At 50.3% G+C, this 12,289-nt stretch overlaps 1 protein-coding gene across 1 annotated transcript; it reads right to left on the bottom strand.

The window, feature by feature from the left end:
* Positions 1–6,950: 6,950 nt before the first annotated feature.
* On the bottom strand, positions 6,951–9,179 carry DDIT4 (DNA damage inducible transcript 4). Its single transcript, XM_004769485.3, has 3 exons — positions 9,025–9,179; positions 8,642–8,900; positions 6,951–8,360 (listed from the first exon to the last, which is right to left on the bottom strand). The coding sequence occupies exons 2-3, from the start codon at positions 8,838–8,840 to the stop codon at positions 7,867–7,869; spliced, it is 693 nt and encodes a 230-aa protein (XP_004769542.1). The 5' UTR covers positions 8,841–8,900; positions 9,025–9,179; the 3' UTR covers positions 6,951–7,866.
* Between the last annotated feature and the right edge of the window lie 3,110 nt (positions 9,180–12,289).

Here is a 12,289-nt window from a genome sequence, read left to right as displayed (position 1 = left end):
ATGGTTCAAATGCCAAGTTTTATGTTATATGTATTTTACCACAATTTAAAAGAGAAGTATTGGGGATTGGCCCTAGTGGGCCTCTCAGGAGATGGCAGATTTGAAAAGTCATGGTACTTTTCACCTTTCTTCTCTTCCACACATGTTCATAGAGCACTTTCATGAGTCAGGCACTGTTTTAGGCACACAAATAACTGTGGGTTAATATTCTACTGGCAGAGACAGACAATAAATAAAATTTGAGGGGCACCTGGGTGGCTCAGTGGGTTAAGCTGCTGCCTTCATCTCGGGTCATGATCTCAGGGTCCTGGGATCGAGTCCCGCATCAGGCTCTCTGCTCAGTAAGGAGGCTGCTTCCCTCTCTCTCTCTCTCTCTCTGCCTGCCTGTCTACTGTGATCTCTCTCTCTGTCAAATAAATAAATAAAATCTTTAAAAAAATAAAAATAAAAAAAATAAAATTTGAACCAAAATGCTTATGGCTCCTCTGCACTTTTCTTTTCTTAATGAAAAATGTACCATATTTACACTAAGTGGAATCAAATTATGGAGCCATAATTTGTGTTTTAAAACTTCTAGAGCTCATCTTATATACTTTTTTGTGTGTGTTAGAAAATTTTTTAAGTGGGGGTGTAATGACAAGCAGTGAACTATACACCCTTTTTTAGGTGTTCAGTTGTATGTATTTTGAAAAATGTATACTAAAAAGACAACTCAGCTGATATGATTTATATACACTAAATTTCACCTGTTAAAAGTGTACAGTGCAATGGTTTTTCATACATTCACAGAGTAATGCAACCACAATCAATTTTATAATAATATTTTCATCACCCCCTAAAAGAAACTACCTATGAGCACTCACCCCTACTAATCAACCACTAATCTACTTTTATCTCAATGATTTGCCTATTCCTGACATTTTGGATAAATGGAATTGTGTAATATGCGGTTGGTTGTGACTTCTCTCACTTGGCATCATGTTTCTGAGGCTCATCCAAGTTGTAGCAAATATCAGTCCTTCCATTTCTTTGTACTAATGAACAATATTCCATTACATGGAGAGGCCACATTTTGTTTATCCATTCATCTGTGGATGGACATCTGTATTGTTTCCACTTTGATTTATGAATAATGCTGTCATGAACATTCACATGTAAGTTTTTGTGTGGACATGTCTTCATCTCTCTGGAGTGTATGCCCAGAAGTGGGATCGCTGGGTCATACAATAGCTGCATAGTTCACACTACGAGGAGCTGCCAAGCTGTTTTCCAAAGCGGCTGCACCATTTTACAAACCCTGCGGCCGTGGACCAGGGGTCCTTTTTCTCCACATCCTTGCCACTCCCTGTGATTTTCCATCTCTTTGGTGATAACCATGCTGGCAGTATGAAATCGCAGCTCACTGGAGTGCTGATTTACATTTCCCGAATGACCAAGAATGTTCGACATCTTTCTGTAAATAGCTTATAGGTCACTTGGACACGTTCTTTGGAGAAATACCATTCAGGTTCTTTGCTTGTTTTTTAACTGAGTCGCAAGAGTGCTTTATAGGGGCGCCTGGGTGACTCTTGATTTCGGGTCAGGTCATGATTTCAGAGTTGTGAGATCAAGGCCTGCATGGGTCTCCGTGTTGGGCGTGGAGCCTGCTTAAGATTCTCCCTCTCTCTCTTCCTCTGCCCTTTCCCCTTCTTAAAGAGTTCCTTACAGATTCTAGATGCAAATCATTTATCATATATATGATTTGCAAAGTATTTTCTCACAGTGTTACCTTTTTTTGATAAGATTTTTTAATTTATTTGATAGGGAGAGAATAAGCAGGGGGAGCAGCAGAGGGAGAAGCAGACTCCCCACTGAGCAAGGAGCCCAACTCAGGACTCAAGCCCAGGATTCCAGGGATCATGACCTGAGCCAAAGGCACTTAACTGACTGAGTCTCCCAGGCGCTCCCTTACAGTGTTGTCTTTTTTTACTTTCTTGATTGTGTCCTTTGAAGCACAAATGTTTCGAATATTTAGAAAGTCCAACTTGCTGACCTTCTTTTCTATCACTTGTAGCTTGGTTCCCTAAGAAATCATTGCCTAATCCAAGATCATGAAGATTTTCTCCTACATTTTCTTCTCAAAGCCTTATAGTTTAGTTCTTCCATTTAGGTCTGTGATCCACTTTGAGTTAATTCTTGTGTTTATACACTTTTTAAAAAAATGCAGGCATTAAGGTATAATTTACATTCAATAAAATTCACCAATTTTAAGTATACAGTTTAAATAGTTTCATCTTATATACTTTAATGATTCTATATTGCAGATATTTTTTCCTGGGAAGTCAGGGGGTAGGCAAAATTGAGTGTGGGCCTATTTTCTCTTCTCTTTATGCCCCACAGTAGTTTTCCCTGTAAATGTGTGTGTGATTATGTGAGAGAGTGTGTGTGTGTCTGTGTGTGTGTGTGCACGCGCATGTGTGTGTGTGTGAGAGAGAGAGAGATGTCTGCTTCTTGGGGGTTCCTGCTTACTGTGGCTTTCTCTCGCAGCCCCACAGAGTCACCTAATTATATACAGGCGGAATGAATGAATGCAGCCATCAAACGATGACCCCTCAGTGTCTGCCTTCAGAGCCATCAGGACCACCTGGCGACAGGTGTTTCTGTGCACTGCCCATGCGTGAGATCAAGATGGAGACTCCTTGCATGGACGTGTCTGAGTTTAATAGATGGCTTTCTAATTTGTGATTTGTTCATAAAGAGCCCCCCTTTCAGGATAATTACAGAGTCCTGTAACCATCTACTAATTGGGCCTGGTTTCTGGGCCTTCTGTTTCGTCAGCCTTCTGCTGGGCTGTCTCAGTGGTGCTTGGCCCCCTCCAGCAGCCAAAGCAGATGTGGCTGAACCAGACCCCCTCCAGCAGGGAGCCAGGGACAGCTCAGAGGATGAGTGGAAAGCCCTGCAGGTAGGAGGCCACACTTCCCCTCTTAGCCCTAATACAGGGTGTGGGGTATGTGCCTGGATTGGAAGAAGACAGCTTCTAAGCACATTACCCCCAAATGATGGTTTTGTTTGTTCAAAGATTAAATTTTTTTTCTTTTTGCGGCGGGGGGGGGGGTGTGTGTGCGTGGGTGGCTCAGTGGGTTAAGCAACTGCCTTGGGCTCAGGTTATGATCCCAGGGTCCTGGGATTGAGCCCCAAGTCGAGCTCCCTGCTCAAAAGGGAGGCTGCTTCTTCCTCTCCCTCTGCTGCTCCCTCTGCTTGTGCCCCCCTACTATCTCTCTGCCAAATAAATAAATAAATAAATAAATCTTAAAAAAAGAGAGAGAGGGCTCGAGTACCCATGAGGAGGGGGGAGGGGCAGAGGGAGGTAGAGAGAGAATCTTAAGCAGGCTCCATGGCCAGTGTGAAGCCTGGTGTGGGGCTCAATCTCGTGACCCTGAGATCATCACCTGAACGGAAATCAGGAGTCAGACACTTAACTGACTGAGCCATCCAGGTGCTCCAAGATTTTATTTTTAGGTAATCTCTACACCCAATGTGGGGCTTGAACTCAGAACCTGGAGATGAAGAGTCACGTGCTCTACTGAGCCAGCCAGATACCCCCCGCAATGATGTTTTTTAAAGTACGTTGTATGTTGACATGACTCTTAAGATGGCGACTTTTGAAAAGATGTTAGAAGAAAGCAGGACCAGTGAGGAAGGAGGTCAGAGCTTCTCCCTCCTGCAGGGTGTCTGCTCTGCGACCGGCTCTGCCACAGGTCAGGCCCCTATCTCTTGCCCAACCCCTGGCTTCCTCTACCAATGGTGGCCTCAGTTATGACTTTATATCCATGTTTCTTCACTGTTATCCCCATTTTACAGATGAGGTAACTCAGAGTGACTTGCTCAAGGTCATTGGCTAACCAAGGTCTGAGTCAGGATTCAAACCCAGATTTCACCACATCATGGTGGCCTTAACCACTGCTAAGAACACAACTTCCCTCCCAGGACCTTAGCCTTTGATATTGCTCTCAACTGGGTGGCAGGGATAATAAAACAATGAAATGTTTCTGCCCTGCCCTCCTCTCTCCTCAGCCTGAGAGTCTGAGGCTGGTGGGGACATCTTGTGTGGTTTGAGCTAAGGGAGAGGGGGATGATCAAGCAATCACAGAGCCAGGGGAACGTGGGGGTATCCCACAGAACTGGGGGATATGGAACAAGTACATACACTGAGATCAGAATACTGCTAAGTTTTCAACTGTGATTATGAAGGAGGAGGCGGGTGGCGGGGAGTCATAAAAGGGCTGGATCTCACTCTGGGTCTTAAAAGAAGGGGAGGGCTTGCTGATAGGACAGAGGGATGACATCCCCAGTGAAGGGCACTGAAAAGAGCAAAATCTGGGATAAGAGAAGGGGGCAGTCCATATTGACCTGTACCTAAAGAAGGGAAGTTGTAGGGGGTGTGGTGGGCCATGAGCCTGGTGGGCCATGAGCCTCTTCCCCAGAAAGGGCACAACTGAGATTTGGGTCACCGCTCCTCCCATTCCTGTGCCTCTTTTCCCAAAACTAGGAAGCATCTGTCGCCCTTTGCACCTCCACTGTCCATCCCACCACCCCAAGGCTTTCCAGGGGGCCTCTGCCAGGACCTGAACCCATGAGGGCAGGGACTGCATCGATCCCAAGACCCAGCAGATACAGCTGCTTAATAAATATGTGTTGAAATATTAAAAAAAAAAAAAAAAGTAGGGCCCACCACCCAATGTCTTGAAAGGCAGACAGTGAGGGTGCCTGGGTGGCTCAGTGGGTTAAGCCACTGCCTTCGGCTCAGGTCATGATCTCAGGGTCCTGGGATCGAGTCCCGCATTGGGCTCTCTGCTCAGCAGGGAGCCTGCTTCCTCCTCTCTCTCTCTCTGCCTGCCTCTCTGCCTACTTGTGATGTCTCTCTGTCAAATAAATAAATAAAACCTTTAAAAAAAAAAAAAAAGGCAGACAGTGGAATCTGACAATAGGGACCTAGTATAGGTTCTAGAGTAGTATTCTGGTGAGTTGGGAAATAGAAATAAAAGAAGTAGTCAGTACAAATTTTGTAAGCCAAACAGAACAATTTTGGGAAGCATTTTCCAAAGTTGGATTTTATTTGTGAGTCTAAAAGCTTTATTAGCTTTCACTCTTAGCAACAAAGGAGCCTTTCCTATCTTTTCTTCAAGAGCCCAAAACCTGAGACGAAGCTCCTTGCTGCATCTTAAGAGGCCAGCCAGCTCCCACCTGGGGGCCCTTTGGTCCAGCTGAGGGGCATTTTCAAGCGTTGTGATGAGGAAAACCAGTCTGGTTTCAGGAGGTGGTGACTCAACGGTGCTTTCTTGGGAGCTCAGGCTTTCCTCTGGCCTCAGTCTAACCATCTAAGAAAAGGAGCTGAGTTGAGTGTGCTCAGTGCCTCCTGGTCTTGGAGAGGAGTTCCTGCTCACCATTGTATCCAGTTCTTGCCTCTGAATACCAACAAGACCGTCTTGGAGCTAGACACTGTTGTTTTCCCTGTTCTTCTTTTGGGGCAGGGACATACAGCTGTGAACATTGGAGCGGATCGTAATTCTCAGGGTAGTATACCCAGACACTGCCCAGAGGCTGAGTGCCCTTCATTCCCAGCTCCCACCCTGAGGGGCTGAAAATGGACAAGGTCAGGCACGGCCAGAAGATGGTCATTGAAGGGCTGGGACCTGTGTTTACTAGTCCATGGAACATTAGTAACCCACGTCCCACCCAGACCTCACAGGGTGGCTATTAGAAGGATGTGCTAAGAAAAATGAGGGTGAGGGCTCCCCTAAAACTACACTGGGCATCTTCTCATTTGTTTTCGGCATTTTCAGATCTAGCTCTAACCCAACTGCATTCATTTTGGGGAACAAGTCATTTGGTTCTACCAAAGAGATGTGAATCTTCTAAGCCATCCAAGTTTAGGACCCTGCGTCGGAATCACTGATGAAAATGCAAGGAGGGCCCCACAAGGCACTCAGCCAGAATCTCCACCAGAGCCCAAGGATCTGTGTTTGTAACCTGGGCCCCACACGCTCAAGTGGGAGAACTACTGTTTTAACATTGGGCAAACAAGGCCGGCCTGGGACCAGGAAGAGAAACAAGGGAGATAACAACTCTCCAAAGGCCAGAGTGGGAGGTCTGTTCTCCCCACCCTCCACTGGCACAGGGAGGGAGAAGTGGAAGGGCCTTGGCCTTCATCTGGCTCAATCCCAACTTCACTGATAAGGAAACTGGGGCCCAGAGAGCACAATGAGTTCAAGTTACCCAAAGAATTTATGCAGACAGGCCTGTTATCCCCATGCTTGGAATCCCTCAGCTCTACTCCTTCCCTGCTTCCGGGGGGGGGGGGGGGGGGGGTATGGGTGTGTGTGTGTGTGTGTGTGTGTGTGTGTTTTATTCTGCACCTGCCAAGGCCACACCTCCCAGTAGCACTTCAGGCCTCTCAGAGGCCTATGGTCCTGGTCTATAAGAGCCTGGGATCAACTCTGTTTCTTGATACCGCAGCTCCCTAGCCTTTTACAGAGATCAGCTTTTTAATTTTCGTGACTGTGTTAACAATGAACTATAACTTTTTCACATTAAAAAAAATGTCTCTCTTAAGAGTCCTTGTAGTTCCTCTAAGTGCCTTGGGCTCAGGAAGCCCTGTATCAAACTCAGGGCAACCAGGTGAGCTCTCCCTCCCCAGACTCTGGCTCAGTGGGAGGTCTGACTCACTCCTGGCCTTCCAGGGCTTTCCAGCGCCTTCCCCTGGTAGCATCAGCCCGCCCAGGGCCAAGGCAGCCAGGGTTCTTGGCACAGACCGCACACAATCCACATACCTTCATTACCAGGCTGGCAGGCAGCCCCGGAAAAGGACAGAGAAACACACAGGTGGACCTGGACCTGAGTGTGCTTAAACTTGCCTCTTCCCAGCTCCCCTCCTCCTCCTCTTATTTCACAGCAACAAGGAGACTCAACCATTTTAACAAACATTTTTTATTAGAAAAGTAAAAAATATTGCATAGGTCTTAATACTTGAACATCAAGTGTATTCATGAACAGCGAGTATCTTCATGTAAACAGTTCTAGATGGAAGACCCAGATGGCACTCCTTAGGGGGAGGGGTTCCAGCCCCCAACCCCAATCCCACCCCATCCCCTCACAGCTCCACTCCTCAGTACACAGCAGGGGATGGGCAAACGCAGCTCCCAGTTGTAGTTTTTCTTCAGGTGTCCAAGATCCCCAAGTGATCCCCACACCACCCCTTCCTCCTTACATTCATGCGTCTGTAAGATAGCTGCCTAGGACAGGTCAGTAGTGAAGCTCCGATCAAAAAAAAAAAAAAAAAAAAAACCCAAAAAACCAAAACAAAAAACAACCAAACAACAACAAAACAACCAAAAGCTACAAAAACCAAAAACACATTTGGCCCCTTCAGACCGTGAGTACACAAACCACCTTGATCTCCCCCCCTCCCACCAGGGTCGTTACCAGGAGCACACTCCCCTCCCCCCAACCCTGCAGAGGCCAGTGCAGCCCAGCCGCTCTCCTGGCTCTGTCACACCACTGTTGTCTTAACTGTCAGTAACAATAAAAATGGTAAAGTACATGCTACATACACATCCAGCCAGGGGCCCGGTTGGCCCCTGAGCCTTTGTTTCATGCTACAGTACTGAGGGGCCGGGAGCCACCTGCTCGCCTCAGCCAGCCTCCATGGAAACGCAATGTTCCCCAACACACCTCAACCTTCCTCCCCTTCAGGTGGCTGCTGTCAGTTTTCCAAGGACAGGTTTCAGTCCCTCAGCTCCTGCCTGCCAGGGTCCACCTCAAAAAGTTCAGCTGTCTTTCTGTCATGGGGGCAGGGTCGCTCCCCCCCACCCCCCCAAAGGCCCGAGTTCAACACTCCTCAATGAGCAGCTGCTCCGAGCTGTACAGCTTTTTCTTGATGACTCTGAAGCCCGTGCTCAGCGTCAGGGACTGGCTGAAGCCCGGCACGAAGGGAGAGTTGGCGGAGCTGAACAGCCCCTGGATCTTAGGCCAGAGGCGTGAGTCCAGGCGCAGCACGAGGGTCAGCTGGAAGGTAGGCACCAGGCTGGGGTCGAGGGCCAGTTGCCCGACGCTGTGGCAGCTCTTGCCTTGCTCGACGCAGACGTCCAGCAGCGCCCCCCGCAGGCCGCACGGCTCGCTGTAGGCCAGGCGCAGCAGTTCCTTGCCCACCTGGCTCACCAGCTGGCCTGGCATCAGCAGGCGCGCGGGGCGCCGCGAGCCCAGCCGCGCCTGGGACAGGCTCTCCTGCAGCAACTGCATCAGGCTGGCACACAAGTGCTCATCCTCAGGGTCGCTGAGCAGCTCGAAGTCGGGCAAGGACACCCCATCTAGGTATGTCGAGTCTGGCAGAGAGAAAACACAGGAGACGGGTGTAAAAGCAGCTCCGAAAGGGGGAGGTGCTGTTTCGTTAAAGAAACCAATACACTCCTTCGCACTCCGTGCCTCAGTGTCTGCCCCACACGCGTATCCCATACTCCAATCCCCGTTTCTCCATCCCGCCGCCCCTTCCGCAATCGGGGTTCCGATGGCTTAGGAAGCCAAGGCGGCGCTGACTCCTTCCCGAGCGGCGCTCTCTCACCTCCCCGGCCCCTCGAGTCGAACCCGGTCTCCGCCCACGGCTTACCTTCCTCAGGCCCAAAGCCACTGTTGCTGCTGTCCAGGGACTCGCAGTCCGAGCTCTCCAGGCTCGCGCACCGACCAAGACCCTCTTCTCGGGCCGCCGACCCCCAGGCTGAGCGCGGCGGCTGATCCGAGGTGGGAGTTCTGGACAAGGACGACGATGAAGAGGACGACGATGAGAAGCGATCCCAAAGGCTAGGCATGATGAAGACGGACGCCAGGACGCTTGCAGATGAGCTTTGGATGCGGAACCGCAGAAAACCCTATTAAAACACGAGGGACACGGACCCGGCGTCAGTCTGGGGGCTGAACCAGACTGAGCGCTGGGGATCCGCAGGACTGAGGCCTTCCCACGCAAGGATCAGCGCACAGAGAAGGGACACTTACCAGTTAGCTCCGCTGGCGAGAACTGCTAGGACAAGTGCGTACTGCCGCTTGAATGGATGAGCGAACTGGGACCAACCCCCGAGCGCTGCCCAGACCTGTCCCTTCTACCCACCCGCACCTCCCCCTTGGCCTGCCGCGGTCCCTAGCACCAGCACCGAGAGGCCTATAAGGACTAGTGCGGAGAGGCCACACCCCCTCTGCTCCGCGGCCCAATCCAGATCCGGGAGTGTGGCTGCCCTCAGCCAATGGGCTCGGGGCGCACGTTCGCAACGTTCTCTCCTGCCTGGTGACAGTGGTCTGGCCCCGCCCCCGTTGAAGCCCAGAACGCTCCCAGCCGAACCCCGAGCCGCGACCACGCCCCCTTTCTGGAAGGGATCCGCGGCGGCTGCAGCTGCCAAGGTCCCCGAGGGCGCTCGCGGCAGGGGAGGATCAAGGAAAGACTTGTTTATTATAGGGTCCTGTTGCTGGGGGAGGGGGTAGCCGTGACAGCGCGGGGGAAAAGCCGGGGGAACTTGAGGGGGCGGTGGGTCGGGAAAACGGTTGCCCCCAGCGTCTGGGAGCCTGCGACTGACTATAAGCACAAGTAGGCGCTCGGGCGGATGCCTGTGGGACGGCGGCGCGGGCAGCAAACGTTACCCGGCAGGCCCTCGCGCACGTCCCCCACGCTGACCCAGCCTTGCAAAGGGTCGAAATATGGAGGTGGCGTCCAGACTGGGCAGCTCTGGGCCCGGAGCTCTGGCTTCCTTGCAGCCCCGCCCGCCTGCTAACTCTACTGCCCCAGGGGTGGGTTAATGGGGAGGTCCATGCCCCGCAGGATCCCCGTCCCCAAATCATGTCCGCTCCCACCCCCAACTGCTTCCAAGGAGAGGGTTTGGGGAGGGTGGCAAGAAAAGTGTTGTTGAGCTCGCGTTGCTAGCGCCTGGACTTGGGGCTGAGAACGGGGATCCGTATCAGGACACACGGACCCTTAGCGGGTCCCACAAAACCGACCGCGGTGCGGTTCTGCCTTCCCCACCCGCTGTGCCCGAGAGTCCCCCGGGTGTCTGCCGGGTCCTAGCGCCCCTCCCTCCAGTGCGCTTTGTGTAAAAGACCCGGAGAGTTGCATCAGGACCAAGGACCAAGATCTCGGGAAAAGTCCAGGAGTGCAATGGCCACCCCCTGTTTCGTCATTCAGGCGGCGCTACAGGAAATCTGGCCTGACGGCGGTGGTCGGACACAAATAACGATTGCTGAGGAGGAGGTTCAGATGGACTCGACCTTTACGTTTTTGTTTTTTTTTTTAAGATTTTATTTATTTATTTGACAGAGAGAAATCACAAGTAGATGGAGAGGCAGGCAGAGAGAGAGAGAGGGAAGCAGGCTCTCTGCTCAGCAGAGAGCCCGATGCGGGACTCGATCCCAGGACTCCGAGATCACGACCCGAGCCGAAGGCAGCGGCTTAACCCACTGAGCCACCCAGGCGCCCCGACCTTTACGTTTTTAAAGGCTTACCAATATGGGACACCGGGATCCCGAACGAAGAGGAAATCAAATTTACATCAGGCTCTTGCACTCCAAAAGCCTAACCAGATCTGACCGGCAGGCCTCGCCTCGGGGGCGTGCTTGCGCGTGACAGATGACACTTGCCGGAGGTCGGCCCCTGCCATCCTCACCCCGACCTAATTGGAAAAAAAAAAAAAGAAAGAAAGAAAGGAAAGAAAGGCTGACCGGTGGGACTTTCACGCAAACCAACACTTGAGCTGGAAAGGACCAAAATTCAAGCCCTGCACCGCATCCCCATTTTCCAGAGGGAAGAACCGCCTCTGAAGACAAATTTATGGATAAAAAATAAATTAGGGGAATCAGATTAGAAGATAGTGTTAAGACTGCTGCACAATAGAATAATAGTCTCTCAGCCTCTGGGGCGCTGAAGGCCTGAACACTGGTCCCTTCTTTCTGTCCTCCAAACTCTGATCACTCCGCGGGGAGCCTCAAAGACCCCCAGGGTCAAGGTGGTTAGGGGAAGTGCTTGGAGGGCTGGTGGTAGATGACATTCTTTTGAAACTACCCTTTACTAAGGTGGGGCAGTCCCCCTATGGATGTTCTTTTTGTCTCCCAGACAGAAGATCAGAGAATAAATGGGTCAGAGGACCACTTGCGCTTCCCACCAGGCAGACTGGGCTGGGGACACTTGAGATAGAAGGAGATAGATTTTGTATGTTTTCTTTCTCTCTCTCTCTGGCAGAAATTTAAAAAGGAAATATTTCAGAAAAACATGTGGAACACTAAGAAAAATAGAATTTTTTTTAAAAGTGGATATTCATAAGCAAAAGAATCCGGAGCCAGTTTGGAAAGGTTGGTTCATTAGGAATCATTCATATTCAATAAACACCACCATGAAGTAATGTTCTAAACACCTTTTCTTATTCACTGTCTCATTCTGTTAATAAAACAGTTTTTCCAAATGGGAAGGGCTGTGTTAATGGGCACTGTGTAATTTTGTTTCTTTTCAAGAGAAATCCATTCATGTTGTCTCATTGTGTTTTTTAAAAGGTGATGAAAAGGGGCACCTGGGTGGCTCAGTGGGTTAAAGCCTCTGCCTTTGGCTCAGATCATGATCTCAGGGTCTTGGGATCGAGCCCTGCAGGCTGTCTGCTCAGCAGGGAGCCTGCTTCCCTTCCTCTCTCTCTGCCTGCCTCTCTACCTACCTGTGATGGATCTCTCTTCTCTCTCTCTCTCTGTCAAATAAATAAATAAAATCTTTAAAAAAAAAAAAAAAAGTGATGAAAAAAGGACCCGCAGTCTTAACCCTGGAGGTTTTTCCCTGAGTAGGAGGGAGTGGGCTACAGGTTAAGGATAGACAATCACCTGCTAGGAGGCCTGTCTGGCCGGGGAGGTTCCAAATGGCTTTCTGCACTTAAACTTTTCATGTCTGTGAAGGAGAGGGCAAAGCCCCATACCATTGTCTGCCAGGAGAACCTTTGGACGGAGACCAGGGATTTCTTAACTGTTAGCCCCTCTGTGGAACCAGGGTGAAGGGCAGTGGTTCATTGTGTGAGATTAAGGATGGGATCCCTTCCACCTGGCTGGGGCTGGAAAGACTTCATTACCACCTCGCACTCTCCTCCCACACTGAAGCAGATGGGGGAGGTAGGAAACTCCTGGGGAGCAGGCAGCTCTGTCTCCTCGCCTCCGCCTCCCAGCCAGGCCTCTTTAGAAACCTCAAAGATACTATAAACCCTGCTTTTGGTGTTCTTCTCTTTCCCTACTCTTCTCCTTGAGCCTA

Source organism: Mustela putorius, unplaced genomic scaffold (genome assembly GCF_011764305.1).
Source record: "Mustela putorius furo isolate JIRA1106 unplaced genomic scaffold, ASM1176430v1.1 tig00000698_pilon_pilon_pilon, whole genome shotgun sequence".
Taxonomy (NCBI): Eukaryota; Metazoa; Chordata; class Mammalia; order Carnivora; family Mustelidae; genus Mustela; species Mustela putorius.
Note: the sequence above shows the minus strand (reverse complement) of the source record. Positions and strands in the feature narration are given on the sequence as shown.

Excerpts from the sequence above, each read along its gene's own strand:
- DDIT4 (XM_004769485.3), bottom strand. The coding sequence starts at position 8,840 with ATGCCTAGCCTTTGGGATCGCTTCTCATCGTCGTCCTCTTCATCGTCG. Across the intron at positions 8,361-8,641 it reads TGGCTTTGGGCCTGAGGAAG|ACTCGACATACCTAGATGGG; the intron begins GTAAGCCGTGGG and ends TCTCTCTGCCAG.